The sequence below is a fragment of the Macrobrachium nipponense genome, chromosome 17 (assembly GCF_015104395.2).
Source record: "Macrobrachium nipponense isolate FS-2020 chromosome 17, ASM1510439v2, whole genome shotgun sequence".
NCBI classification, from domain to species: domain Eukaryota; kingdom Metazoa; phylum Arthropoda; class Malacostraca; order Decapoda; family Palaemonidae; genus Macrobrachium; species Macrobrachium nipponense.
In genome coordinates, this window is record NC_087210.1 from 60,520,688 (window position 1) to 60,547,796 (window position 27,109).

At 38.7% G+C, this 27,109-nt stretch overlaps 1 protein-coding gene across 2 annotated transcripts; it reads left to right on the forward strand.

The window, feature by feature from the left end:
- Positions 1–5,718: 5,718 nt before the first annotated feature.
- LOC135196049 (uncharacterized) lies at positions 5,719–20,384 on the forward strand. 2 transcript variants are annotated; one of them, XM_064222519.1, is made up of 4 exons: positions 5,719–6,059; positions 10,197–10,353; positions 10,542–10,740; positions 20,063–20,384. In XM_064222519.1, exons 2-4 carry the CDS (start codon positions 10,275–10,277, stop codon positions 20,097–20,099), a joined length of 315 nt encoding a protein of 104 aa, XP_064078589.1. In that variant the 5' UTR covers positions 5,719–6,059; positions 10,197–10,274; the 3' UTR covers positions 20,100–20,384. The 2 variants fall into 2 exon arrangements, with proteins under 2 accessions (XP_064078589.1, XP_064078588.1); XM_064222518.1 differs by having other exon boundaries at positions 10,234–10,353.
- Positions 20,385–27,109: the final 6,725 nt, after the last annotated feature.

The following is a 27,109-nucleotide window of genomic DNA, read 5'->3' on the forward strand; positions in this document are numbered from 1 at the left end:
CCAAGTGATCACAATAAGAAATAGCAAATTCAGTAAGTTTCAAGAACTGAACATGAATGACTTTGAAAAAACGATGAGAAAAGTACAAAAAAAAAAAAAAAAGTAAAATAAAACAAAAAAACACCTACTGTGAAAAGGACTCGTTTCCCATAAGTTATTTAAAACAGGCAAAAAACTTTGATCAGTTACGGGAGCTATAGTTTGATATTGTCCAAATGAGTTTAACACGGGTATCTTACCAAAATAGTGAAAAGCTTACCTGTATAAAGCCGGCCTACATGGGATAAAAATAATCTAAGCTTCTATAGGCTTCTATAGGCCTATCATACTCATCAAAACTTATAGAAATGGTAGTTCACGAACAAACGTAGAATCACTTAAAACAACTCAACATTATACCTGATGATCAGTCAGCTTACAGAAAGAAACACTCGGCAGAGATTGCAATGTACGCAATTATAAATGATGTGGTAAAATTTGTGGGAAATGGCAAATTTCAATTTTGTGAGTGCAGGTGTTGAATATATCACAAGTGCGGATCGTTCGAATTTGGAATATTTTGAGTAAATGACTTGACGCTTCATGGCGAAGTGGAGTTTCTCCGTTTCTTAGCACTCGAGGGAATTTTTGCTTTTTCTTTCATGAGTTTTATTTCCTATGCCAGAGAGCAATATTTTACCGAGCCTTGTCCAACTGTTTGTCTCTTGCATGAATGTTTATATGCCATGGGAAAATAACAATAATTTTGATCATTACTGCATGATCCTAGGGGAGTTACACAGTATTATTCATGATTCTCCTGCTGATCATATTTGTATAATAGGGGACCTCAATTCTCACCCCACAAAACAATTTTATAATGAACTTACTCGCTTCTGTCAAAGTCATGCTCTCCAAATTAGCGATGTAATGCTCCTCCCTCCCTCCTCTTATTCATATGTACATAATAGAGCGGACGCTATTACAACTTCCTGGCTGGACCACTGCATCACATCACAACTTCATGAGTCTATTATGACCTGCAATATTCGCTATGATCTTGCAACGGGCTACGATCACATCCCATTACAGGTGTCATTCAGTACCCCATCCCTCCCTACCGTGAACCCCCTAACTGATCGCCCACCAGCGGTAAACTGGGATTTTAAAAACCAACAGAAAACCAGATACCTTAGGGCGACCACGGAAACCAGGTTGCGGTCAATAGTTCAACCGGCAGACGCCTTACTTTGTACTAACACAAATTTTAGAAATGACCACCACAAGAGGGATCTGAATGAATTCTATTCGAACATAATCTCCGCTTTGCTTGCTTCGGGGAGGACTGCCTACAGATTTCTTCAAGGTAATTCTCGTAATATACCTGGATGGAATGACTTGGTTAAAGATCTGTATACATACTCACGAGAAATGTTTTTACTGTGGAGGCAAAATGGTAGCCCTAGGGAAGGGCACACTGCATTGCTAATGAGACAGGCGAGAGTGCAGTTCAAACTTGCTCTTAAGCACTGCAGGTTATATGAAAAACAACTAAGAGCCGATGCAATGTCTAGAAACTTAGAATCTGGTGATTATCCTCGTCTTTGGAAAGATATCCAGTCTTTAAATCCCAAAACTAAAAAGCTATCACATAGAGTAGGGGAAGCAGTCGGAGACGAAGCTATTGCAAGTATGTGGGGCGATCACTTCAACAATATCCTGAATTGCATAAATGATCAAGATTCCTGAAGGGATGTAGATAACCTCCTTACTGACAACATTCAATTTCATTTTGCAGACCGTTTTACGCCAGGTAACATCAGCGATGCCATAAACAGCCTACCTAATAATAAATCGCCAGGCTGTGATGGTCTTCCTGCAGAGGCCTTCAAACTCTGCCATCTGATAATTTACATTTTGCTAGCTGCCCTATTCAATGCGTGCATAATTCACCGGTTTCTTCCAGACTCCCTACTCTTAGTTCACTTGATACCATTAATCAAAAACAAGCTAAAGGATGCAGCTGACCCTGGCAACTACCGGCCGATTGCAATCACAACGATTGCATCGAAGATACTTGAGTCTGTTCTTCTAGTGAGACTTCTCCCCTTTCTACACACCACTGACAACCAGTTCGGGTTTAAAGCAAACCACTCAACCGACACCTGCATCTACGTACATACTGAAATAATTGCTGAACTACTACCTATCATCAGCCTCTCCGGTTTTCCTTTGTTTTGTAGATGTGAGAAAAGCATTTGACAGAGTAAACTACCTGAAACTCTTCCTGAAGCTGCATAAAAGGGGCACACCCCTGTACCTAATTGGCATTTTACATTGCTGGTTCTCCACACAGCAATTCTGTGTCAAATTGGGAAACGTATTATCTTACACCTTCGGCTCCCTAAACGGGCTTCGGCAAGGGGGCATTCTCTCTCCATACCTGTTTAATACATACACAGATGCCTTGAATGTCAAACTGAACTCGCTCCCAATCGGATGCACCGTCAATGAAACAACTATAAACAACCTCTGTTACGCCGACGATATGGTTCTGATTTCCCCATCAGTGCAAGGTCTCCAAAGACTCATCGACACCTGCCGCCAATATGCAGAGGAATTTGATATAATCTACAACGAAACCAAGACCCAGTGCATGTCGCTGCTCCCGAGATCGCTTAAGCATATTGCAGAACCTCAAATTTTCCTCGGAAACCATCGGCTGGAATTTGTGCACGAATTTCCGTATTTGGGTCACATTATCACCGACGACCTAAAAGATACGGCAGACATTGAACAGAGGCGTCGTAAATTATGTGCAGCTGGCAACATGATTGCAAGGAGGTTTGCCTTCTGTCACCGAGACGTGAAACTGCTGCTATTCCGCTCGTACTGCTACAGTATCTATGGGTGTTCCCTCTGGACGAACTATACCCGAGAGACCAATGAAGACGCATCACTGTTGTGCACAATGACATTCTGAGACGCCTCACAAACACTCCCCGCTACCACTCCGCCACACAGATGTTCATAGAAAACCACCTGGACAATTTAAAAATCATTGTTAGGCGAACAATGTCCAGTCTGGTAACCCGAGTGAGAAACAGCAGCAACTCGCTCATACAAAGCATCCTAAGGAATGAAGCAAGAAGAAAATCTAAATTGTGGGAAAGATGGGAAAATGAGGCCTTTGTCCCCTAAAGGACTTAATCTCTGTATTGGCAAGATGTCATCTGCAGTTTTTGTCATTATTACATTTATTGCTGATATTTTAATTTTTCATTATTCCTGTGATTACTATCAAGTTAAAGTTTTGTTTACATTTAATTTATGTATTAAGCCCTCTGGACCTGACTACTGTAACCACCTAAGGTCTCTTGTTGAAATTTGAGTTATATAATATGTGCACCAACTGTTATTACTCTCAATGCATATTTTTTTTCTCACCAATATTATTACTGTTATACAGTATGATGATTACTAGCTTTTATGCTACCTCAGCTACTTTGTGGATAAGTGCCGATTATTCAATTTCTTTTTCTATTTTATCATATCACATGTATCTAGATTGTGTATGCTACTGTCTGTATTTTGTATATTCAATGTATATGGCCCCGAGCCGAAATAAAGCATATTATTATTATTATTATTATTATTATTATTATTATTATTATTATTATTATTATTATTATTATTATTATTATTATTATTAATAGCTGCAATGACTGATATTTAGAATATATCATATCTGTTAAATAATCAAACTTTGTCGTAACACCGAACGTTATATGTTGTCGTTCATTTGTATTGGTAAAAATAATCACCAATCAATCAATTTTATTTTTTTCATTAAGTACATAGCTCTCTTGCAACTCTTAACTTTTACGTTGACACTGAAAACTTTTTACCATTTCTAATAGGAAGAAAAAACATTCACGAATTATTTTATATCAAAACAGAGGAACTTTGTCTCCATTTTCTGGATTGTTTTTGCATATGGGTGTCTTATTACATGATTTAATGTATTGAACCGGGAAGGGCGACTCTAAGTCAAGATCATTGGTACATGACTTACTGGCGTGTTGCACAAAGAGTATTAGCACTATATTCTTTCACAAAAGATACTTGTGTCATACTTTGTGAATAGTGATGCCATCTGGACATATAAATGAAAGCACTTTGATGCCTATTAACGTCGAAGATATCAATACGGAGAAATTTGCTGTTATATATTATAGGAAATGGATGACTATCTGAATGGAGTTGAAGTCTAAGGTCTTCAACTGAATGAAAATCCTAAAGTTCTCTGAATTATTTTCACCTCATACACAATGTAATGTGTATGTGTGTGTGTGTGTGTGTGTGTGAGTGTGTGTGTGTGTACACACAATAATTAAGTCCCAAATATCATTTGATGTCGAATTCACCATGACTTGGGAATAGCTTACATCCAAGAGGAATTATAGCTGATAAGTGCTTCTGCAGGTAGCTAGGTGGTCAGAGTCACTTGTCTACTGTCGTTAGCCTCCAATTCCTCTTGCTATCGAATTCACTTGGCCTCTAGAGAAAATCACACCTTAACAAAATAATGTTTATGGGGACTGCCTTTTTGGTTGGAACTTGGGGTGACAGTGACAGTCGTTGCTCTTTTGAGGACTCCGAAAACATTTCTCTGTATAATCGAGGAGCATGAACCTATGCAACCTGGGATTGATTATTGCCATCCGGCTGCCTGAATTGGATTTAGAAACTTCATAAACGCCTTCATATCTGTTTTCTTCATGGTTACACTTTGTATTTTTCCTTCTCAGTGATGAGTGGTGCCTGGATGGTACTCCTTTTGATACTTTGTCCCGTTTCCAAATGCTAGGTATTCTTTTGTTTCACTTTTTCCATGAATACTTCTTTTTTTTCGTTTAGTTAATGATTTCTTCATGTGTTGCTTCAGACATAACGAATTTCATATTTGAACATTCCCCCAATTCGATGAAGGATTTTATTTTTTGACGTGTTTTCCCGTTATGCTTCTCGATTCAGTATCCTTGTTTAATATTATTTTTTTGAAGCCAGAAAGAAACTGTTCTTAACAGGAAGGACCTCTGAAAAACAGGTGTTAAATGGATGCCATTCAAATACTTTTTCTGATTCATGATACTGTTTGATGAACCGGAAACGCAATCCTTCAAGGCAAACTTATCCTTTTCGTTTCTGGGAATATTTGTCAAAGTGACGCCATAAAACTACTTGTCTGATTCATTGTTATGCTTCGGGTTTTGCTAATTATGAAGGATTGCTTGTAACCCCATTGAAAGAAAACTGAGTCTCTCTCACTTCCTCTCTATCTCTTCTTTGTAAAATTTCATTATGATGAAAAATAGTGTTTTACGGCAATAGTTCATATCAACAGTTCATGAGAGAGAGAGAGAGAGAGAGAGAGAGAGAGAGAGAGAGAGAGAGAGAGAGAGAGAGAGAGAGCGCACTGAAATTTTAGACACACGCAATTTAAAATATGAATTTTCATGAATTATAAATATAAGAAAATACAAGCATATTTGCATGAGTTATTTTTTACAAATATGATCTGCATCATGAAGTGTTTAATATAGCCATTAAACTAGCATTACACCTTTTGGAAATGTTACGCGTTTCTATTTCTCTGTCAGCTCTCTCAGCCAATGAGGAGTCGTTTTCACTTCAGTTTAAAGGAAGTTGTGTGGACTCTCGTGATTGGTCGGAAGCTATTCAGGTTTTCAGTAGGACGGCCAAAAGGAGAGAAGTCGGATGATAGTGTTTGTTCTGGTCCTTAAAATGTTGTGACTGCTAGTATTTGAGATATTGGCTGTTGGCTGCTATGAGTTAGACTTTTGTGGTCACCCTGGTCACCAATAAGTTTTTACGAGAAACTTCGATGAGTCATAGTTATTGTTTTCTAAAGACTCCGTGCTAAGGACATTTGATCCGTCGATGGGGTGTGTTAATACAGTAACGTGCAGCAAATCATTTGAATTCGACCTGCTCTACTCCCTGGTTCATGCATGAGGAAACTGGAATAAGAGAATCGACTACCAAGATCCTGTAAGGTAAGGGTGATCCCAGTTAGGACCCTTAGAATAGTAGGCAATCAATAACTTAAGCTGTGGTGCCCTAGGATAAGGAAGAGCTAGAGCACAGATCATTTTGCAGAAAAAAATAGTTGTTTGTTGGAGTGTTTTTAGATGTCTTCTATTTTGTTTCTTGATACACAGACTGCTGAGGGATTTTCCTGTAAGCTCAGAATTCTAGGTGCATGCTGTTTGGGTACCTCGTGAAGTTTACCTTGTTGCTGTTATGGCTCTTGCTCTTACGAGAAGTGTTTACCTGTCTGAGAAAAGTGGGTTATATTAATGTTACAGAAATAACAGACTGGGTAGGATGCCGAACCCAATGAAACCTATTGGTGCCTGCCTTAGTGGTGGTGTAACAACATCGTGTCATAGTGTGATTGCAGACATATGTAGAATAACGACTGTTTCTATCTGGTCGAGATGTTGAGCAGATTTAACCATGCTCTAGGTGGTGGCCCGAAATGAATAAGGATACTTTGCCAAAAACAACTAGGAAAATGATTCTTGTATATTTCATTTGCCAAAATAATCTTAGTGTTTGGATGTCGTTGGCGTTTCATCGGGATTCAGTTTTTTCCAGCTTACAGGTTAATTGAAGTCTGTGATATAATAGTTTGAGAACTGGTATTCATTAAGATTGCATCCAGCAGTTTTGCACTGGGGTACCAAAGGCTCCATCAAGGAGCAGCTAAGTAAACCCATTCAGCAATTGAGGGTTTTGTTTAGAATATTAAAGGATAAGTTCAGTTACCGAGTCTAAATGGTTTCAGGGCGGATGGCAGACAACACCACAGGCTCCACCTTTGACCCCAAGCTAAGCTCTGGTGCCCATTTACACCTGAGTAGGTTACATAGTCTTGTTGAGACTGGACTCCGTAAAAGGGTAGTGTAGTCAGTGCACCTCATGCGGTGCAATGTAGGCGCTATTAAAGGTTCTTTTGCTCTTCCATAAGGGCACTACTGCAACCCCTGTCCTTTATTTTACTATACCTCCATTCATATTCTCTTCCATCAGCTACCCATCCTCTCTTAACAATTATTTCATAATGAAACTGGGAAGTTCTCCAGTTACACCTTTCAAAACTACCTATGCTTAATTTCCTTTCCAGTGCTGAATGACCTCATAGGTCCCAGTGCATAGCCCTTGCTTGCCCTAAGCTCTATACTCCATTCCATACATTATATTAGAGGATCTGGGAGGCTATAAATGGTTTTAGGGAAGAAAAAGCCGACAGAATATTAAGCAATTTACAGCCTGCAACTCTTTATGATCAACAAGAGTAAAAATAATAGTCTTCCTTTCTAGATATATCATATTTGATATATTTTTTCAAAGACTTGTAACGAAATCCAACGTCTTTTCACATTGTTAGAATGAAAGTTGTCATTGTTTGACCTTGAATATTTCCATGTAAGGCGCAAGTCCGGTAATGTGTTTTTTTTTTTTTCACTTTCGAGGGAGAATCAGCCAAACCGACTATCCATCCCTCAAGGAAAAGATCATTCTAATTGCATAAGTGTCTGCATCTGAGGACAACAAATTGTGACCATTCTCATGACCTCACAGCCAGAACAGGTGATACGAATAGGAACTTTTTTTTTATCGTATTTCTTATCTTCCCCTTTTACTTGAAAGGCCTTCCAAGCGGTTTGTCTGTATAGGTAAACAACCTGTGGATAATCCATCCCCTCTTTATCTAATCCCCTCTTTATCAGAGCCTTTGTTAGGTGCGATTGTTCCTTGTTTGAGCCAGAGAGAACCGACCTTCTTTGAAGCAAACAGACTAGGTCATCGGCCACTTATCAAAGATGGTAATGAACACACGATGAGATGCCGGTGGACGTCTACTCATTAGTTGCCCTCAGCAATTGAGAATTGGTCAAATTCACTTGTAAGACATAAGTAATGAAAGTCGTATAAAAAAAGTCACAAGTTATCGAAAGAAAAAATTTAATAAAGAATAAGAAAAAACTTTTTTTCGAACTAAACAAAGTTCTTAACTGTAACTCAAAAATAAACTAGGGTCCCTGGTGAACAGTACTCATCTAAGGCAGATAGGAAGACAATAAAAAGTAAGCATGAATAATGATGATAGAGAGAGATAGAGAGAGAGAGAGAGAGAGAGAGAGAGAGAGAGAGAGAGAGAGAGAGAGAGCGTCTATAATTTCCCATGTCAGGTATTATGTAATTCCCGATACGATATAAATTTCCTAAATTTCCACGGTGTGTTGTTACTAGCCAAGGTATAAGAAGTATAAGCAATGTGGAAATAGTGGTGTTACTGAAGCCTCTGTGGAGGGTGGTTGTACTTAATAGCCAGTTAGGCATAAAAGGGATGAGTGGACGCATATGTTTGGTTCAGTGACAATTTGAGAGAAAACGCCCGGGAAAAGAACGATTGGGAGTGACGGAGTCATGACATTGTTTGTCAGAGGGTTCGGGGTGAATTATTTAATACAATATTTTGAAGGTGTGTGATAAAGCCAAGTTTTGTTTGTCATTTAGCTATGTCTGCTGATCTGTAATTTTTTTTTTATGATTTAAGTATTAAGGAAGGTGTTGAGTCTGAACTTTGATGCCCACAAAAATGGTTTTGATTCCCGAAGGTTTCAAGCAGAGTAACTAGATTTACAGTTATCACAGAATTTAGTCATTTATCTTCGAAATTGCAATTATTTGGAATTAATATTTCTTGAAAGATCTAAAATGTTTAAGGAGAAATATTTCCAAAAAGAAGATCCTGAGTAATTTAGGAAGTAATATTTCTTGGCAGAGTAAGATTTGAGGAGTGATAATATTTCTTAGAGAACGAGCTGAGTGATTTATGCAGTAGGAGGAAAGCAGAAGTTTCCATATTTTCGGAGGTCCACAGTTGGCCTTCGATTAGTCGATGCAGTGGAGCCCGTTTTGATATAATGTTATTCACTGTACCATCAGGTCTGTAATAAATGTAACTAACATAAAGTAACTTTGCGTTCCAGACATTTAGTACTCAAGTAATGGGATCCACTTGTTTTTCAGACCCTCTTACCAAGACAAATGAAATTTCACTGTACAGACAATGATTGGGTGAATAAAAATTTCATTGTTAATATTAATAAAGAAAATTGTCTGAAATGTCTCATAAACTCTGTAATATTTTTAACTCATAAAAGCTTCTCCATACCGGGTGCAGTAGTTTGCATAACTATTGTTCAATTTTTTTTTTTTTTTTTTTTTTTTTTTTTTTTTTTTTTTTTTTTTTTTTTTTTTTTTTTTTTTTTTTTTTTTTTTTTTTTTTTTTTTTTTTATAACTGCTTCGCGTGTTTTCCCTGACTTATAGAAGTAGCTTTGTTTTTACTTGAAATTCTTACTTAAGGAAGGCTCTGATTCAACGGTTTAATGTGGACTGGCTGTGCATATTTAATTTGTGATATAATCAAATAGTGGAAATTAACCTGGTTTTAAATTAACTTTTACTTGTTGTAAATTGTCTCCAGCTCTTTATATCTTTGGAAAGAGCCTGAGAAAAACTCAGCGAGTTATGCTTGCATAAGAAGTGAAAATGCAGTAATGGGTATTTTAAATTATATTTAACAACAGTTTCGGTAAATCTAAATAATAACTCCGCTTTGGGTATTTCTTTGAAAATTAGTTTCCTATTGTATTCGGGTTGCTTATTAAGAATTTACCGTTATCTTTGGGCTGTCGGCTGTAATTAACCCCCAGGGGCCAGTGCTAAACACGGCGAAATACATTGGACGCCCCAATCCGTAGTGGATGTCGTATTCGCGGTTACGTCCCTTGCAGTCCGTGCAGTTATTCTTTAGAATTACCACAGTTTCACACAAATATTTTATACAAATACCTTTTGAGCACCATTTTAGTTACAGCAGATATCTATACTTTCACTAGAGGGTCAGTATGATTTCATGATGAAGTGGTATGAAGTCTTCAGAATTTTTTCCTTTATTTGAATTATTCAATATCATTTTGTGGACTCGGCAGGACATCGATTTTAAATGAAAATGTCGCCTGTTCCCATATATCCTTGACATTAAGCATTGTGCGTTAATTTTTCCTTTCAGTTAATCAACCACTAAAAAAATTTTCTCTTGTTGTTTTCTCCTCAGGATCTCAATTATAAGTGATAATATTCTCCTCTTGCAGGAGCAACCTCCCAAGAACTCTTGTCTGTGGCTTACCAATTCATGGATTGGGGAGGACCATGTGCTGAGTGTTTATCCTGCTTCTGCCAAGAAACTGAAAACTCTTCAATAGTACCTCCAGGTGAGGGGGTTTATTTTTATATATTGCGCTATAGGATTCTGCGTAGAATTTGATGAAAAGTGTCTCCGAATCGTCTATGATGGTTTTTGCGATTGCAGCAAAAGATGTTGAAACCTTTCAGGAATGAACGCGACTGGCCACTTCAATAGTTTTCTGGGTATTTAACACATTCTCTCTCGCCTTTACAGATAATTTCTGCCGCCGCTCGGAGGATACAAGGGATGCCTCGGAGAATTCTCGACCTAAAATAAATGCCCAATGCCAGTCCCGTCAGGTCATCTCTAACATTCACGTCACGTTATATCAACATGTCAGTATCGTGGCTATGGCATATTTTCAACAAAAGTGTCCTGAAGACTATGAAGCAGAAGCAGTATTTGGGCAACGGTGATAATGTGCTCTTGAGTTTAAACTATTTTCCCCTTGACACCCTAATTGTGGAGTTCTTGATGGATTTCATAAGTATTTTTGCGAAATTTTAAACCGTCCTAATTTAGATAAGCGTAGTCAGGTTGCCTCCTTTTTCGATTGTCAGCTTTGAACTACCTACCGCGTTGTTCAACATTTCTCAGTTCATAAGACTTAGTCCAGCAGACTTAAAGTAGTTGGGTTTTACTATTGTTTTGAAAATTTGTTCTGCCACCGATTATCAGAAAATTCATCAGCAAACCCAGTACATATTCACGTACACTTGCTGGTCTGTAGCTCTGTCATGCAATTTCAGCGTTGATGGTACGTATATACATCCCCCCCCCCCCCCCCCTCTCTCTCTCTCTTCGTTCTCTCTTCTCTCTCTCTCTCTCTCTCTCTCTCTCAAGTGAGCTACAACACTCTTTAGGTCACCCCAAACATCGTTCCTAGCATTACTTTCTTTGACCATATTTTTTTTTTTTACCCTTCAGTTGTTGTTTGGTTGTCAGGGAGGTCAGACGTGTCAAGGTCACCTCTCAGGCTGGGTATTTCCGGGATTTATCGTACCCGTCACTCCTGTGGATCCCAGAACTGTATGGAGTAAAAAAGCATATCACACGGATAGCATACATGGTGGAATCTCTTTTTTTTTCTTATTCTGCCGTCGTTGTTGACGACATAATGCTCTGTGATAGTGATTTATTCTCACCTATGATATCTCAAGAAGCTTATTTCCTTTATTATCTGGTATCATACAATAAGGGAACTCAAAGTGGAAAATATATCACAATTACTTGGTGTTGAAGAATATATTCAGCTGTGATACGCATTGTGATAAAATGAAGTTATATAAGTGAAAACAGTCATATTCCTTTTCTCTAGTGTAGCTACTACACAAAGGGATCGTGTCGAAAGCAGCCAGTAAACATCGCCTCGATGAGGACAGTGAGAAGTGACCCTTAATCCCAAGGTGTGCCTCATCCCATCCTCCCATCCCTAAACTAGTGACGACCTCTGATACGCCGGTTAATCTTAACCTCGCCCTTTGCCATTTCTCCCCCCCATATCCTTTCCTCCCTACCCTCCCGTACCTGCCAAATCTATACCTTTCACACCTTCATTCTCTCTTAATTTGACAGCCAACCTCACGTGAAGAATCCCGTGCTGCCCTCTACCACCATGGGGGAGCCTCAAAAAGGTATGTCAAAACAACTGAACCCCTTTCACGGAATTTCGGACGAAAGTACGGATGACCAGGAAATCGGGAATGATGATAATTTTAAAGAATATGAATCCAAGACACAGAAGAAAAAAATGAGAAGAAGGCAGAAGGATAACATTGCTGAGAAAATTAACGAGATTAGAAATGGTGAAATTGTAATAAATAACTGTATTAAAGAGAATAGTGAAAATGGGAATGATTCAATTAATAGTTCAAATAGCGATTCAATAGCAAATGTTGACAACTTAACATCATTGGAGTCAACTCCACTCTACTTCCCACGAGGTTACACTGGAAATGGAAAAGATAAAGAAAAGTGGATATCTGAAGTGTATAATAAGGGGCACTCAATTAAAGCTTGCCCAGGGAAAAAGGGCCTAATAGTGCTAGTAAGTGCAAAAGAAACTTTACAAATGCTAACAACTACAGGACATAAGGGAGTAGTGTTATATCAACCTGAACGTAAAGAAAGACAAAAAAAAGTTATTATACTAGATGTTAATCCAAGCTATATGACACTGGAACGAGTGCAAGAAGCATGCCCTGCTATCAGTGGACTTGCATGGAATAAATGGAGCAGAACAAACAGTGAAATAATAGGGTGGTGGAAAGGAGACATCCCAGACCATCTGATAATTCCAATCTATCCCCACCCCCTTAGGATCAGAGAATATGTGCAGAGACCTATTTTGTGTGGAAAGTGCTCTAGGTGGAATCATGGTAGGGATAAGTGTAAGAGTCCTGCTAGATGCAGATTTTGTGCCCAAAACCATGAGTCAGCCACATGCCGAGCTCTTATCAATGCTGGGAATGAGATCACACCTTTATGTTGCAACTGTGGAGGCAGTCACAATGCAAACTCTAGCCAATGCACTAAGCACCCTAAAGTTGCTCAAGCCTCTGAAGCCCATAGTGCAGCAACTGGCAGGGAAGAACAGGGAAGCATCTCAGGGCCTCCAGTAGGACATGCTCTTCCTAGTAATGGGGAGTCCAATGTGTAGGGAAAATTTCCCACCCCTGCCTAGTAGGGCATGGAATACTACAGTAGCTACAACACCCAGACCAGGAACAGAGGTTAGTCCCTTGATGGCATTAAATAATAGGCTCAATGACTATATAGAGGCAGGCAGAAGAGAAAATGAAAGTCTCAGAAGAACTTTACAAATCTTAAGTGAACAGCTGGTAGAACAGAGTAAAATACTAGGTAAACTGGTCTCAGAAAAGGAAAAGGCACCATTAAAGAACCCACGAACAGATGAAGACAAACAGGAGATTAAGCAACTGACAGAAGGGAACAAAAAACTAAGAGAGGAGAATACTAAGCTACAACTGGAAATTAACAAGCTAGAGCAAGAGATTACATCACTCAGGGACAAACCAGCAATCGTGGATGGTACCTCAAACAATAAGGATGTCTTAGATTACTCAGGCTACAAGACAGATGTCACCTCTATCAACTGTGAAAACATTCATACAAAGATAGCTTTGCCAAGGGATATATCAGCAAAAAAGATCAAGGAAATACTCACAAAAGTATATCAAGAAAATAGCTCTGAAACACCAGCAATGATAACAAAAGTGGCAGTAGCTGCCCACAGAAGTAATATGGGAAAAGAGAGAATTTAATTAGAGAAATGATAAAAGACACTAACTCTGAGAATGAACAAGATGGACCCTCTCAAGATCTGTAGTTGGAATACAAACAGTCTGGCAAATAGACTAATTGAAATACAACAATTTGCTCTTGAAAATCAGTGGACATCATATGTCTGCAGGAAACGAAGCACATGCCCACAGATTATATAGCCATTCCAGGGTACCACTTTGTCTCAAAAGATAGTGTCCAAGCCAACAGGACGGATGGCACAGTGGCAAAACATAATGAGTAGAGGGCTAATAACATACTACAGAAAGAACCTAGCTGTGAGAAAATGTACAAACCCAAGGCTAGGTGCAAACACGGACTGCCTTACCATAGGCATGCATGATGAAAGTGGAAGACAGCTATTCCGAGTGTGCAACACATATTCCCCAGCACAGGCCCTGGACATTGATAGTAATAACCTACTAGCACAGGATAATCCCCTGTTAATAGTGGGTGATCTTAATGCAGTACATCCAAAGTTAGGCTCTGCAAGAGGGAGGAGAAATGTAAATGGCATACATCTACACAAATATCTCATGAGCAGAGAAAACAATATAAGAATTCTAAATGATGCAGAAGCAACACATATTAAAGGAAACAAGCTTGACTACATTTGTATAGTTGGCGATTCAGATGTACACACAACTGTGAGGTAGTAGATACTCTAACATCAGACCACTTTGGTATCTATGCTGAGATTGTATTGAACAAGACTTTTAAGAGAAAGATCACAGCACGAAAGAAAATCAATGTACCAAAAAAATGGGAAGACAGCATCAGAGAAAGTATGGATGTTTGGCATGATGGCTATGAAGCTAGGAGCAGTGACCAGTATAATGATGATATTATACAAAAGCTAGAAGAGGAAGTGCTAAACCGCACACATCAGCAGAGGAGAGAACCACAGAAACCACTAACAAGCTGGTATAATGCAGATGATGCAGTGAAGAGAATCAACAAGCAGTATAGGAAAGCAAAGAAGAAGTGGATGAATAACCCCAGCCCAGAAAACCTAACAATATATAGAAGAATGGAGAAACAAGTGCAAGATGTTAAAAAAGAACTTAGAGAGAAGTACTGGAATAAGTTTATGCAAGGCATCAATGAAAAAACACCTCCTTGTGAGGTTGCAAGGAGAGTGAGGATAGCCCAAGGGAAGAAAAACAGAGAACCGCTCCATCCCAACCCAAGAGAAAGAGCAAATGAACTTATGACAAAGTGGGCATCTGATGCTAGCAATGATGCACTACCCATCAAGGTTAGAGTGGCAGTTGAGAAGAGGATAAGGAAGAAAATAAAGAAGTTAAGGGAAGCACTTAAGAAGGAAGGCAGGGAAGTGTGATGACAAACTCTTCACAGAGCAAGAACTGCAAGAAACTCTGAAGAGTGGGAAGTCTACTGCACCGGGATTAGATGGGATTACATATAATGCTATCAGGTTCCTCACAACAGTGAGTGGAAAAAAAAAAAAATCCAGTTCTGAAACTTTTACAACATGATTATGGTCAGGACAGCCCATACCCAAAGCATGGAAGAAGTCGCTCATAATACCAGTGCCAAAACCAGGAAAGCCAGGTGAATTTCGACCTATTTCATTGACATCATGTCTGTGCAAGGTATTTGAAAGAATGCTACTAAATAGGCTCAATTTCTTTATTAGGAAAAAGCTCTCAAAGAATTTATATGGCTACATACCTGGGAGGAGCACACACCACTGTATTCATAGAGTAAGTGCAGCCTTAGGGTTAAAATACACAGTGTTCATAGATCTAAAGGGAGCCTTTGATAGGGCTAGCCATATAATTATTTTGACAGAGTTGGCAGAAATGATAGAAGGAAGACTCCTACAGCTCATAATGGATTACCTAACAGATAGAATCAGTTAGTGTCTACTTTGAAGGTGTACTATCAAGATGGGAAAAAATGGAGTTGGGTACCCCTCAAGGAGGTGTTCTATCACCCACTCTTTTTAATATTCTAATGAATGTACTAGGAAAAATTAATATACCAGGAATCATAATAACCATATATGCAGATGACATAGTAGTACAAGCTAGCACAGATAAGAGAATAAAACAGGCAATTAAGGCATGCACATCATTATGTAACAGCATAGGATTAGTCATATCACCTGAAAAGACTAAGATGATAGCAAGGGGTACACGCAACCCCTTGATACTGCACATACAAGGGCAGAGAATAGAGAAGGTAGCGCAGCACAAGTACATGGGTGTCATACTTAATAACAGGTGTCATAAATTGTATGAAGTTAAGAGAATAGTACAGGCTTCAGCAGCAAGGTTACGCCTTCTTTGGAAAGTAGCATGTGGCTCTGTGGGTGCAAGTGTACCTATGGTGAAGCGACTTTATACATCTATGATAAGATCAATAATTGACTACAGTAGTAGCATGTTGCTGCCGCTGAGGAAGAGCTATATTGGTATCCTAGAAATCATCCAGACAAGGCAGCAAGAAGTATAATAGGGGCACCTAAAAGTGTCAGGCAAGAAATATTGAGGAATGAGGCAGGTCTGCATCCAATACATTACAGAATAGCAAGAACAGCAATCATCCAGTTGTATAGGTCCATCATGACGGATGATGATGGATTAACAAGAGATACTCTAATTCACAGCTATCCTAGAAGATTAAAGAATGGTTGGGTTACTGCAGCAAGACAATTAATAGAGCATTCTAGCATGAAAGAATACTTAGATGTAACCAAGATAGATGTAAAAGACATCCCCCCATGGAGCATACCAGAGACTGAGGTATTGCTATCAGCTTTAAAAGGGAAAAACAGGAAGAGATGAATCCTGCATTGCTGAAGGATGACTATTTCCAGAGGCTGGACAGTATTCAAGGGGAGCGGGTACATTATTACACAGATGGGTCACTCCTGGAAGGATGGTAGAGCAGGAAGCGGGTAACTGTATATCAGAATGGAGAGGAGGTATACTCTCTGTCATTACGATCATCAGATGGATGCTCCATATTACAGTCAGAACTTCTTCGAGGTATTACAGCTGCCCTGAGTATCATAAATAGGAATAAGGACAATGCCATAATAGCAACAGATAGCCTGAGTGCCTTGCAATCACTACACCAAGAAAAGCTGAATCAAATATCATAGTGAGAAGAGCTATAGACCTGCTATCACAGATCAGACGAGCCGACAAAATGGTTGCATTCATATGGGGTGCCTTCACACATTGGTATCAAAGGCAATGAGAGAGCCGACGAGCTTGCTAAAGAAGGCGCAAGGAAGGAGAGAGTGGATTACAAACTGACACCATCCTGAGTATGTTGAAGGACTCAGTTGCTATGGAAATAATGCAAAGATACAATGAGAGAATAGAGATGCTCCAAAGAAACGCACTCATCAATAAGAAAATACCTTGAAATTACTGGAGGTAAACCACCTGACTACAAACTTTGTGGACTGGAGAGCAGAAGAGAGCAAACAACATATAGCAGACTAAGGATGCAGAGCCGATACCTTTGGGAAGTACTGCCAGCTGTCAGTCCATCAGAAACATGCTGCAGACTATGTGGCGAGTTAAGGAAGCACCACACTAAGTCATTATCTCGTGGAGTGTGAAGAGATTACTCATTACAGGCCACAGGGACTGAGTGAAGTTGACCTACTCAAGCATTTTCTGCAACCTGGTGTGCTGAAAAGGGTTATCAATACTCATCCAAAATTTGCTTGCTCCAGATAGTCAATAGACTAGTATATATTGTATCTTGTGTACAAAATCAAATTGTAGTTATGTTTTATTCACTTAGTAGCATAAGAAATAACTGTTGTATTTCTACCTTGTTTTTATAATATTTTCTTAAAATCTTATGTTTTGACCTCATCTAAATGCAATTCTTTCATCAAAATAATTATCTGTATAATGTGCAGAACTAAACTGTAGTATACATTTTATTCTTTAGGTTACCTGTTAGTACCAATGAAATTGGTTATGAGCCTTTTTTTTTTTCATAACTTTTATTTAAAATTTATATGTTGACTCATCCAAATGTAACTCATTCAGTTAAATATCTATATCAGCATATTGAGCATAAAACTACATTGTAGAACATACTATTTTGGAACCTCGTGTTAACATCATTAAAACTGTTGTATATCTAATTTTTCTTATAATATTTATATAAAATATGATGTGTTGACCTCATCTGAATGTCATTCATACTGCCAAGTAATTATTTCAAATTTTTATATCCTGTTATAAAGTAAAACATTGCTCATTATTTACTCCATAGTATACCACATGTTACTCCGTTGCAATGTACCTCAACAGAAACCTGAGATAATGTGTACGTATCTTGTATAGCAGACATTCAAATAATTTTTTTTTTTTTATGTTCTGAAAAATATATATAAAAGTTCAATATCTTGTAATACTTAAGACTAATTATATAGTGCAATCACTTAATGGGTAATTCCTATTCAACATATTGTAATTTCCCAATATAGTTATCTATAAGCATTTAAATTTTGTAATACTACCTGAGTACCATATCAGCCCCGACGAATGACGTTTGTCTAGTAATCAATAGGGTGGAAAAGGTATGTATGATACCACAACTTGTATTTAAATTTTGTAATACTACCTGAGTACCATATCAGCCCTGATGAATGACGTTTGTCTAGTAATCAATAGGGTGGAAAAGGTATGTTAGCAATCCACCCCAGCTAATGCCATTCATTCAAGAGGGCTTTCCCCTACACGCATACCGCGTCCGGGTTGCCTGTTGTGCTGTGCTTTGTAAGCTTTATTGCACAATAAATTGTTTCTCTCTTTTACCCTTCTACTGTCACAAGTTCAGACCCGTTAATAGTTTTCCGTTATTCATCAATTATCAGAGGTTTATATCTTAGGCCCTTTTAAAGAGTTATGTAATTGATAGGTACAGTCTATTGTTTTTAATAGATTAATCGTCTACAACTGTTTTTGGATCATATCGTCAAATTCATCTTTAAGTTTAATTCACGTTTAATTTTTCTGTGGACTTATTCATATGTATACCGTGAAATGCGCATAACACTAAAGGCAAACAAGTGAATGTGAAGTGGTCAGCAAATGAGCTAAGCCTTGATCATTCAGGTTCTAAATTCAGATAGCAAATGTACTAACGACCATTTATGATTTATGGCCATGGACATTTCCACAAGAAAATTAGAAACAATCTATTGCTGCATTGTGACTGCTTGATTTCTTGGTTGTGAGGGCCTTAGCTTGCTTTAGGGCTAGTGGTGATAGAATAGTAGTGTCAGTTTTGTAGATTTGATTTAGATAAATTTAAATATTCTTCGTTTTTATTTGCATGGGCGCTGAATATCCGAGAGGGAATGAATTTTAGGAATAAGCGTTAAAATTTTGGTAACCAGTTTTTCCAATTCATGATAGGTTTGCACTGAAAGATATGCATTTACTAAGTATTCGCAGTATGTTTACATAATTATCCTTGCTAAATGTAAAGCAGTATTGGTATTTTAAGTAACCTGAGAGGACAGGTTGGCGATAATATTAATCGTTATTAAATGTAAGAGACATGTTGCGCTAAACAGGATCTGAGTCTGTAATTCACAGAGATGTTTGAAGCAGCCTACGTTTACGTTCCACTTCCTAGCCGAAGGTGAAAGAAAAAACAATATTGTAATTAGAGGCGATAACGTAGAATAGTTTGAGGAAGAAAAGATTAATTTCCTTAGCAAGTGGAAACTGAACCAGATGTTCTATCAAGACATGCCAAATGTTATGGTATGGTAATATGTAAAAAGTACGGTTTTTGTAGTTATTTTAGTTCAGAAATGCCGTCATGCCAATATTTGCCACAGAGAACATAAGTAAGTTGAATGTGAAGGCAATTGAACGTGTATGAAAAAAGGAAACTAGATATGTACATTATTTATTGCTTAGGTCATCGGAGGCATCAAGGTTCGTTTTCCTGCCCATCTGTTCAGATGTAAATTCTAGGTATTAAATCCACAGTGCGAATATATTTCCCGTGAGAAGAATGGGCTGGTGGGGGTGCCGGGGGGGGGGGGGGGGGGGCGAAGACAGGGGTAGGTGAGGGGTTGGTTATAATCTATCGGCCAGCAATCTTGGGAATCTATACTTTATTTCAGTTTTGCCTTAAATCTTCTTTAGCTAATTACTCTATATAAAGTAAATGTTGAGCTTTTAAATTTTTAATTTCTTCTGTCTGTACATATCTTTTCTACAGATAACATAATTCTCTCTCTCTCTCTGTACATATCTTTTCTACAGATAGCATAATCTCTCTCTCTCTCTCTCTCTCTCTCTCTCTCTCTCTCTCTCTCTCTCACACACACAATAATGATTACGTGCTAAATGACTAAATGTAGGTATAGTCATAAATTCAAGAATAAAGTTAATTTATTTTTACATTTTCAGTTTGCTATCCTCGACCAAGAGCCATCCTATCCCTTGAAGAATATACGGTTTGAAGTTCACGTTGCTGGACAAATGACAGCATACAATAAGATCATCATATTTAGGTGAGATTCTCATAGCTGTCTTGATTCCTGTTGTTGACATTTAAGTCATTTCATAGTAGAAGAAAAGTTGGTGCAAAGCAGTAGCTTTAGTCTGTGCATCAAATCAGCTAATGACTGGGAAAATAATCACATGTCAATTTTTAACAGTAAACAAAAAAACAGGCAGTTGAAATGGGAAAAGAATTTAATATGTGTAAATCTGAAAATGCGAAACATGAGGAATAGAAAGGTATGAGGATGTGACATGATGAACCATTGGTAGGTGAATGGCTAAGTTTTGGTAGAAAGGAATAGACTTAAATAGTGCTTCTCATGATAAATATATCATTCATATGAGTGTGTTATTAGATTTCCATACTGATTTGTAAGGGGCTGATAGCTTTCGATGTATTGACCATCTGAAATATTTACAGTAAGTAAAGTTAGTGCAAAATTGAATACATCCTTGAGGAGGAAGTTTTTTCCTTTTTATTAGTAATGAATAGGAAGCTCAAATGTTTCTATGTCACATTTCGGAGCTTTTACATTGTGATTGGAAAACTTACATTATCACCACTTTATCATTATTTATGTTTTTACATTAGTTCTTCCCATGGTGGTCTATCTAGCTGAATTCCTATCTGGTCAGCAGTCCTTTTCCATTAGTTTCTTCTACAAGTCATGTGCCCGCTGCTTCACTCAAATGTTTTTTCTAACTACCTGTCCAATCTCTTCTCATCTCATGTCCAGCAATTTTTGCCTTTGCTCCGTTTGTACTCATTGACATCGAAAATCCCATACTCTGTACAGTCAGGTAAGCTCCTAGGTCTAGAGGGGAATGATTTCCGTGAGTATGTTGAGAGGAAAGAGAGAGAGAGAAAAGTATGAGAGAGATGAAGGAGCGGCTGAGAGAGAGGAAAGAGCTGCTGAGAGAAAAATGCAACAAGAGAAAGAGAGAGAAGCAATGAAAATGCAGCAAGAGAGAGAAAGGTTGGTAATGCAGCAGGAAGAGAGAGAGAAAGAGCGTATGCATGAATTGGAAATTCCTCGGTTAAGGGAAAGTACTCGTAACAGTCGGGCAGGCGAGAACGAAAACGGAGCTGATAGTTTAAGCATGAGTGCAGTGCTGAAATTAGTACCAAAGTTTGATGAGGAAGATGTAACGAATTATTTCATGTGTTTTGAGAAGTTAATGGAAAGAGTAGGGTCTCTTAAAGGAATGTAGACTTTTATATTTACAGTCAGTTTTGAGTGGTAGGGCGCTTACTGTGTATAGTTGCATGTCTAAGGAGGAATGTGATAATTACGATATCGTAAAAGAAACTGTTCTTAGCGCGTATAGGTTAGTACCAGAGGCGTACCATAAGAAATTTAGAAATTTGAGAAAGGATGAAAATATTACGTATGTAGAATATGGTACGAAGTTAGAATGGCTGTTTTTCGATTGGTTAACTTCTGCTAAAGTTGAGGATTTTGATAGTTTGAAGAACTTAGTGTTATTAGAAAACTTCAAAGATAACGTATCCCCTGAGATTAAGCTTTATATAGAGGATAGGCGAGAAGTATCTTTCGCAGGAGCAACTAGGTTAGCTGACGAATATAGTCTAACTCATAATTTGAGTGTTAGTAAGAAACGAAATGATCCTTCGTCTGGTAGAGTACAAAGCAGTAAAGGTTTCAGTTCTGGTAATAGCAATGCGAGTAAAAGTGATTATTCCTGTTATACATACGGAAAACCTGGTCATATGTCTAAGGTTTGTAAGAGTAAAATGGCATCTAGTGGCTCAAAATTAACTTGTTTCCGATGTAATGGGAAAGGGCATTTAGCGAGGAATTGTGCAGTACAAAGGAAGGACGGTAAGAAACCAGTGTCTCTAGTCAACCTTTCGTCAAGTAGGAATGATGTGATGAGAGAAACTAGAAAATTTTTTGGTGAATTTCTGTCAGAAGGCGTAGTTTCCTCTCTTGGAGGAGTGTGTTCGAGAGAGGTGGTCTTGCTTCGAGACACAGGAGCTGCTGCCTCACTGATTAGGAGAGAGATTGTGCCGAACAGGGTGGAAATCAACATGGAAGAAAAAGTCATGTTAGGTGGATTTCCTAACACTTGTGTTCTTTGTCCTTTGTTGAAGTTGAATTTAGAAAGTCAGGTAGTGTCAGGAGAAGTGAAACTGGCAGTTGTTGACAGTTTGCCCGTGGATGGCATTGACATTATTGTCGGTAATGACTTAGCTATATCCAAGAATGTGAATCCTGTGTGAGGGATATTCCAGTGCCTGAAATGGTAGTAACTAGGCCGGGTTTAGATACAGACATAATTTCTTTGTGGATTCGAACGAGTGTGAGTTCGTGGATTCGAACGAGAGTAAGCTCATGGATTTGAATGTGAGTAAATTCGTGGATTCGAACGAGTGTAAGTTTGTGGATTCGAACGTGAGTAAGTTCGTGGATTCGATAGAGGTAGCGAGGTTGATCTTTGCATGAGTGTGGCTGAGAAACCTAACTCTATCGTTGACAGTGATAGCCAAGGGGAAGGCATAGCTGTCAAAAGTAACGTAGTAAATGTACCAGTATCTAGTACTAGTTACGGTGATGAATTAGGCCCTAACGATGAGCTAGTCAAGTTGCAGAGAAAGGATGAAACACTAACCCAAATTTTTGAGTGTGAGCTGGATGATGATCTCGATGATGTGTGAAAGGGATTTTTTTGTTTAAAGGACGAAGTTTTGTGTCTTTATGTTAGTCCTAAGTCAGGTAGTAAAGGGGAAATCACAGAACAATTAGTGGTTCCTAGGAAGCTTCGTGAACTAGTTTTGAAGTTAGCACATGATGAGCAAGGACATTTGGGAGTAAATAAAACTTTCAAGTGTATCAGTAGGGCGTACTTTTGGCCTAAAATGAAAAATGACGTAAAGAGATATGTTTTAAGCTGTAATGAATGTCAAATTGCCGGGAAACCGAATCCGACTCAAGTAATTCCCAGAGTTCCGTTGTGTAATATTCCTTCAGTAGGCGAATCTTTTGAAAATGTATTTATCAATATGGTCGGACCTTTGTGTGTAAGTGAGGGTAGAGAAGATTGCACAACTAATCTAGAGTATTATAAAAACAATTTAAGAGATGGTTGGCAACTAGTGAAGGAGAACGGGAGTCAAGGGGAGACTAAACGGAAACATGATCTTAAAGCGAAAGAGAGAAATTTCTGTGTAAGAGATGAAGTTTTAGTGCTAGTCCAGAAAGAAGGTTCCTCTTTATCTTATAAGTCCGAAGGTAATTTTCCAGTGTTAGAAAAGAGGGGAAACATGCATAATGTAATCGGTATGGGTAAGAGTAGAGCAAAGTCGGTGAATGTAAATTTGCTTCAGAATTATAAAGAACGCCCCATACCTTGGCCACCGCCAGTGTTCTATGTGACTGTTACTGAGAGAAATTAGTTTTGAGAAAATGCAAGAGGTGTTTTAGCATTTCAAAGTTTTAAGCAGAGTTCAGAAAACGGGAAAAGTAAGAGAGAAGGATAATGTTATAGCTAATAGCCTCTCTAGTTTTTTTTCAGAATGAGTAGCCTAATGACCGTTTCCTGTTTTGGCACGAGTGGTTGAGTGAATGGAGTAGTATTAAAGCTTTATGCAGAATTGTTCCCCTGCTGTTTAAATCTTGTTTCTCTTTAGAAATAATAAAATCAGTTGATTTCATTTTTTTCTCCTTTTTGGGGGGACGTGTAACGGTTATTGCTTTATAGCAAAGAAAGTAAGGGAAAGGAAAATGCATTTTCGAGAAGTTTGGCAGCAAGGAGGCATTCGCGCAGATGTTGGAGGTGCCTGTTCTCATGATGATTCTAGAATCGGCAGGAGTGTTGTGGAACGCAACAGGCGCAGAAGTTTCGTGAGAAACGCCGCGACTTCTGATGCAATACTTCGTCGAGAAACTTCTAAATCGTTCCGGTAATCTCGGGAGTCTGTGACGCTCGCCGTAGGCCCCGCCCCCAGAATGCCGTATAAATACGACGGACGAAGTAGAGCCTTACAATGAGGGGATGTGATGAGGGTGATTGATTTCACTTATTAGTTTGATTACCTTGGTGGAGGTAGGTTGTAGAGCACCTGGGCATGCTCTTCTAAGTTTTCAATTATTGTCTTTGTGACTGTGGCAGCTGCATGCTCAGCATCTTGTGCAGGTACTGCATTTTGTGCTGCACCTCTTAGCTGTGCTGTTTCTCTGCATTCCAGCAGGTAGTGAAGGAGTGGTTGCTGTGTTTCTTCTTGACAGTGTTCACATGGTCTGACACTGTTTTCCACAATTTCCCAAGCCTGCTGGGAAATTGTGGAAAACAGTGTCAGACCATGTGACCATTCTTTACGATCCCAAGCCTGCTGGGAAATTGTGGAAAACAGTGTCAGACCATGTGAACACTGTCAAGAAGAAACACAGCAACCACTCCTTCACTACCTGCTGGAATGCCAGAGAACAGCACAGCTAAGAGGTGCAGCACAAAATGCAGTACCTGCACAAGATGCTGAGCATGCAGCTGCCACAGTCACAAAGACAATAATTGAAAACTTAGAAGAGCATGCCCAGGTGCTCTACAACCTACCTCCACCAAGGTAATCAAACTAATAAGTGAAATCAATCACCCTCATCACATCCCCTCATTGTAAGGCTCTATCCACATCATCCACTATCATTCTTTTAAAAACTTTACCTACAACTAAAATCCTCCGGCAGGGACCCAAGGGAGTAAAGGGTTGGACATCCCCACCTGCACCGCTTCTCCGATTTTCGAAAGCCAGCCTTACACTCATTCAAACTTCTTCTATAATATGACATGATGGCCCTCTCTTACTGACACCATCATCCTTCCCCTGTCCACTCCTATCTCTACAACTAAAGATATTTCCAATTTCAAAAAACTAACCATGTACCTAAAGAATCTTTTCAGATCACCTACGGGCCGAACAAGGGAAAGGCCCGTGCCAACAAGAAGTGTTGGCTTAATACAACAACAACAACAATAGGAGAAGAGAGATCATCAGTTAGTCACAGTAAGAGATCATTAGTAAGAGTCACAGATCAGATCATTGAGAGCTGAGCAGCAGAGATCAGAGATCATCCGAGAGAGATAAAAGAAGAAGGAAACCTACAAAGGATCAGAGGAAAAGTCGCTCGAGAGTTGGTTGAATTCTGGTCAAGTCGTCTTCAGGAGTGGACGACCGAGTTATTTCGACGTTGATCAAAACTTCAGAGAAGAAACGTTCTGCAAGAGCTTTAGAGAAGTTCCTGCCCTAAGAGTATCAATAATAGACATTATTTTCTGCAATACGGAGTCAAGACGACGTCTGCAATCGCAGTTCTCCTTTGGTGAAGCCATCGCTTCGAGCCTCAAAACTGGCCAGCAAGTATTTGAATTACCTCGCTGTTCCCCCAGTTCACGCATTGTAAGATTTTGTTTTTTTGTGTAAATAGGAGACCCCATTCTGCATTTATCTTTGTTAGTAAGCTTGTAAATAAACCTTTGTTGTGTTAGTGTTTCTTTCTATATTCGTATCCCCAGTTTCAACTGTTGGTATTGAATTTTTTTTATTTCATATCGAACCTGAAGCGGACCTCTCTCGGTTCGTAACACTGGCTAAAAATAGATCCCAGGTACCTGAAATTCTTTACGATCCATCCCAGTTTGCTGGTCACCATAACCTCCCTTTTAACCACATTCACCTGCAAGACCATTCCATTTAAGATATTCCTGTCATTTTTTACCCCTTCTTTTGCTTCTATCTCTTCTCTGATCACTAGATCATGTGCGTACAACAATTTCTATAGTTTTCATTACTAATCCCTTTACTAAGTACATCCATAAGCAGTAAAAACGAGATGGGCTAATGTAATTTAATCAACTTGAGCTTCACATTTTCTAGTTTGCCACAAGGTGTTAATACTACTGTTTTTGTTGTTTTATATATCATTTCAACTAAACTAACCAGCTTTTCTGGTACTTTCTCCTTGTTAAACACCGAACACTGCCTCTATTATTCTAGTAATTTCCTTCTCTTATGTGTGTAAATGCACAGTAGAACTTCAGATTACCTTCCTGCCTCTCTTCCTGTAATTACTTTTTTTATTAAGACAGCCCTCTAATGAAACAGTACAGTTGTTCGCCGATATTAACAATTGCTCGTATCTCTCATCATTATTCTTCTTACGAATGTTACGTAAGTTTCATAAACCTATAAGTATCTCACCTCATATCGCCTGTGTCAAACATGTTTATTATTCAGTTTGCTTCTCAGTCATATGGCATTACTTCCTCCTCGCAGATAACTCTGAGCAGTTCCGGCATCCTTGCTTCCCCCTTTATATCAATAACTTTAACATTTCAATTTGCATCTCTGACAGACCTTATGCTTGGATTTTCTGCATTTTACTTAAAACTTTCTTAACCTCTGTAGACTATTATCACCTTCAACGGGACCTTCACTCTCCCCACCCCGCCCAAATCTCATCATTCATTTGATGTGTGAAACCGATCCTCTTGATAATCAGACATCATACTTATGCATAATATTCCCTTCACTCTCTGTCACGACACTTGACTGACCTAGACGTTGTGTTTGATTTTTCCTTGTTGTATAGTCTGTAAATATCCTACTATTCACCTTCCATTTTACCTAACGTTATATTCAAGTCCTCGGTAGCTCTTCCCATAGCTATGACCCTCATCCTCTTCAGATTCTCTTCCCCTTTTTTTCATAATGTTCCTTGGTATCTTGCATATCTCAACTAATATTTGAAAGCTTTAGACTTCTATTCTTCTCGGTTTTTTTTCTGTACTGGGTTGATTTCCCTATTGGGACCCTTTGGCCTGTAACATTTTAATTTTCCAAGTAGGGCTGCGGCTTAGCCGGCAACAATTATAATTAGTATTTATCTGCACACAGTAGTTACAAGGAACAGGATGTCTCAAAGACTTATTAGT

Coding starts and splice junctions, on each gene's coding strand:
- LOC135196049 (XM_064222519.1), top strand. CDS start 10,275: ATGGATTGGGGAGGACCATGTGCTGAGTGTTTATCCTGCTTCTGCCAA. Junction 10,354..10,541: donor CTCTTCAATAGTACCTCCAG/GTGAGGGGGTTT, acceptor TCGCCTTTACAG/ATAATTTCTGCCGCCGCTCG. Junction 10,741..20,062: donor GAAGCAGTATTTGGGCAACG/GTGATAATGTGC, acceptor TTACATTTTCAG/TTTGCTATCCTCGACCAAGA.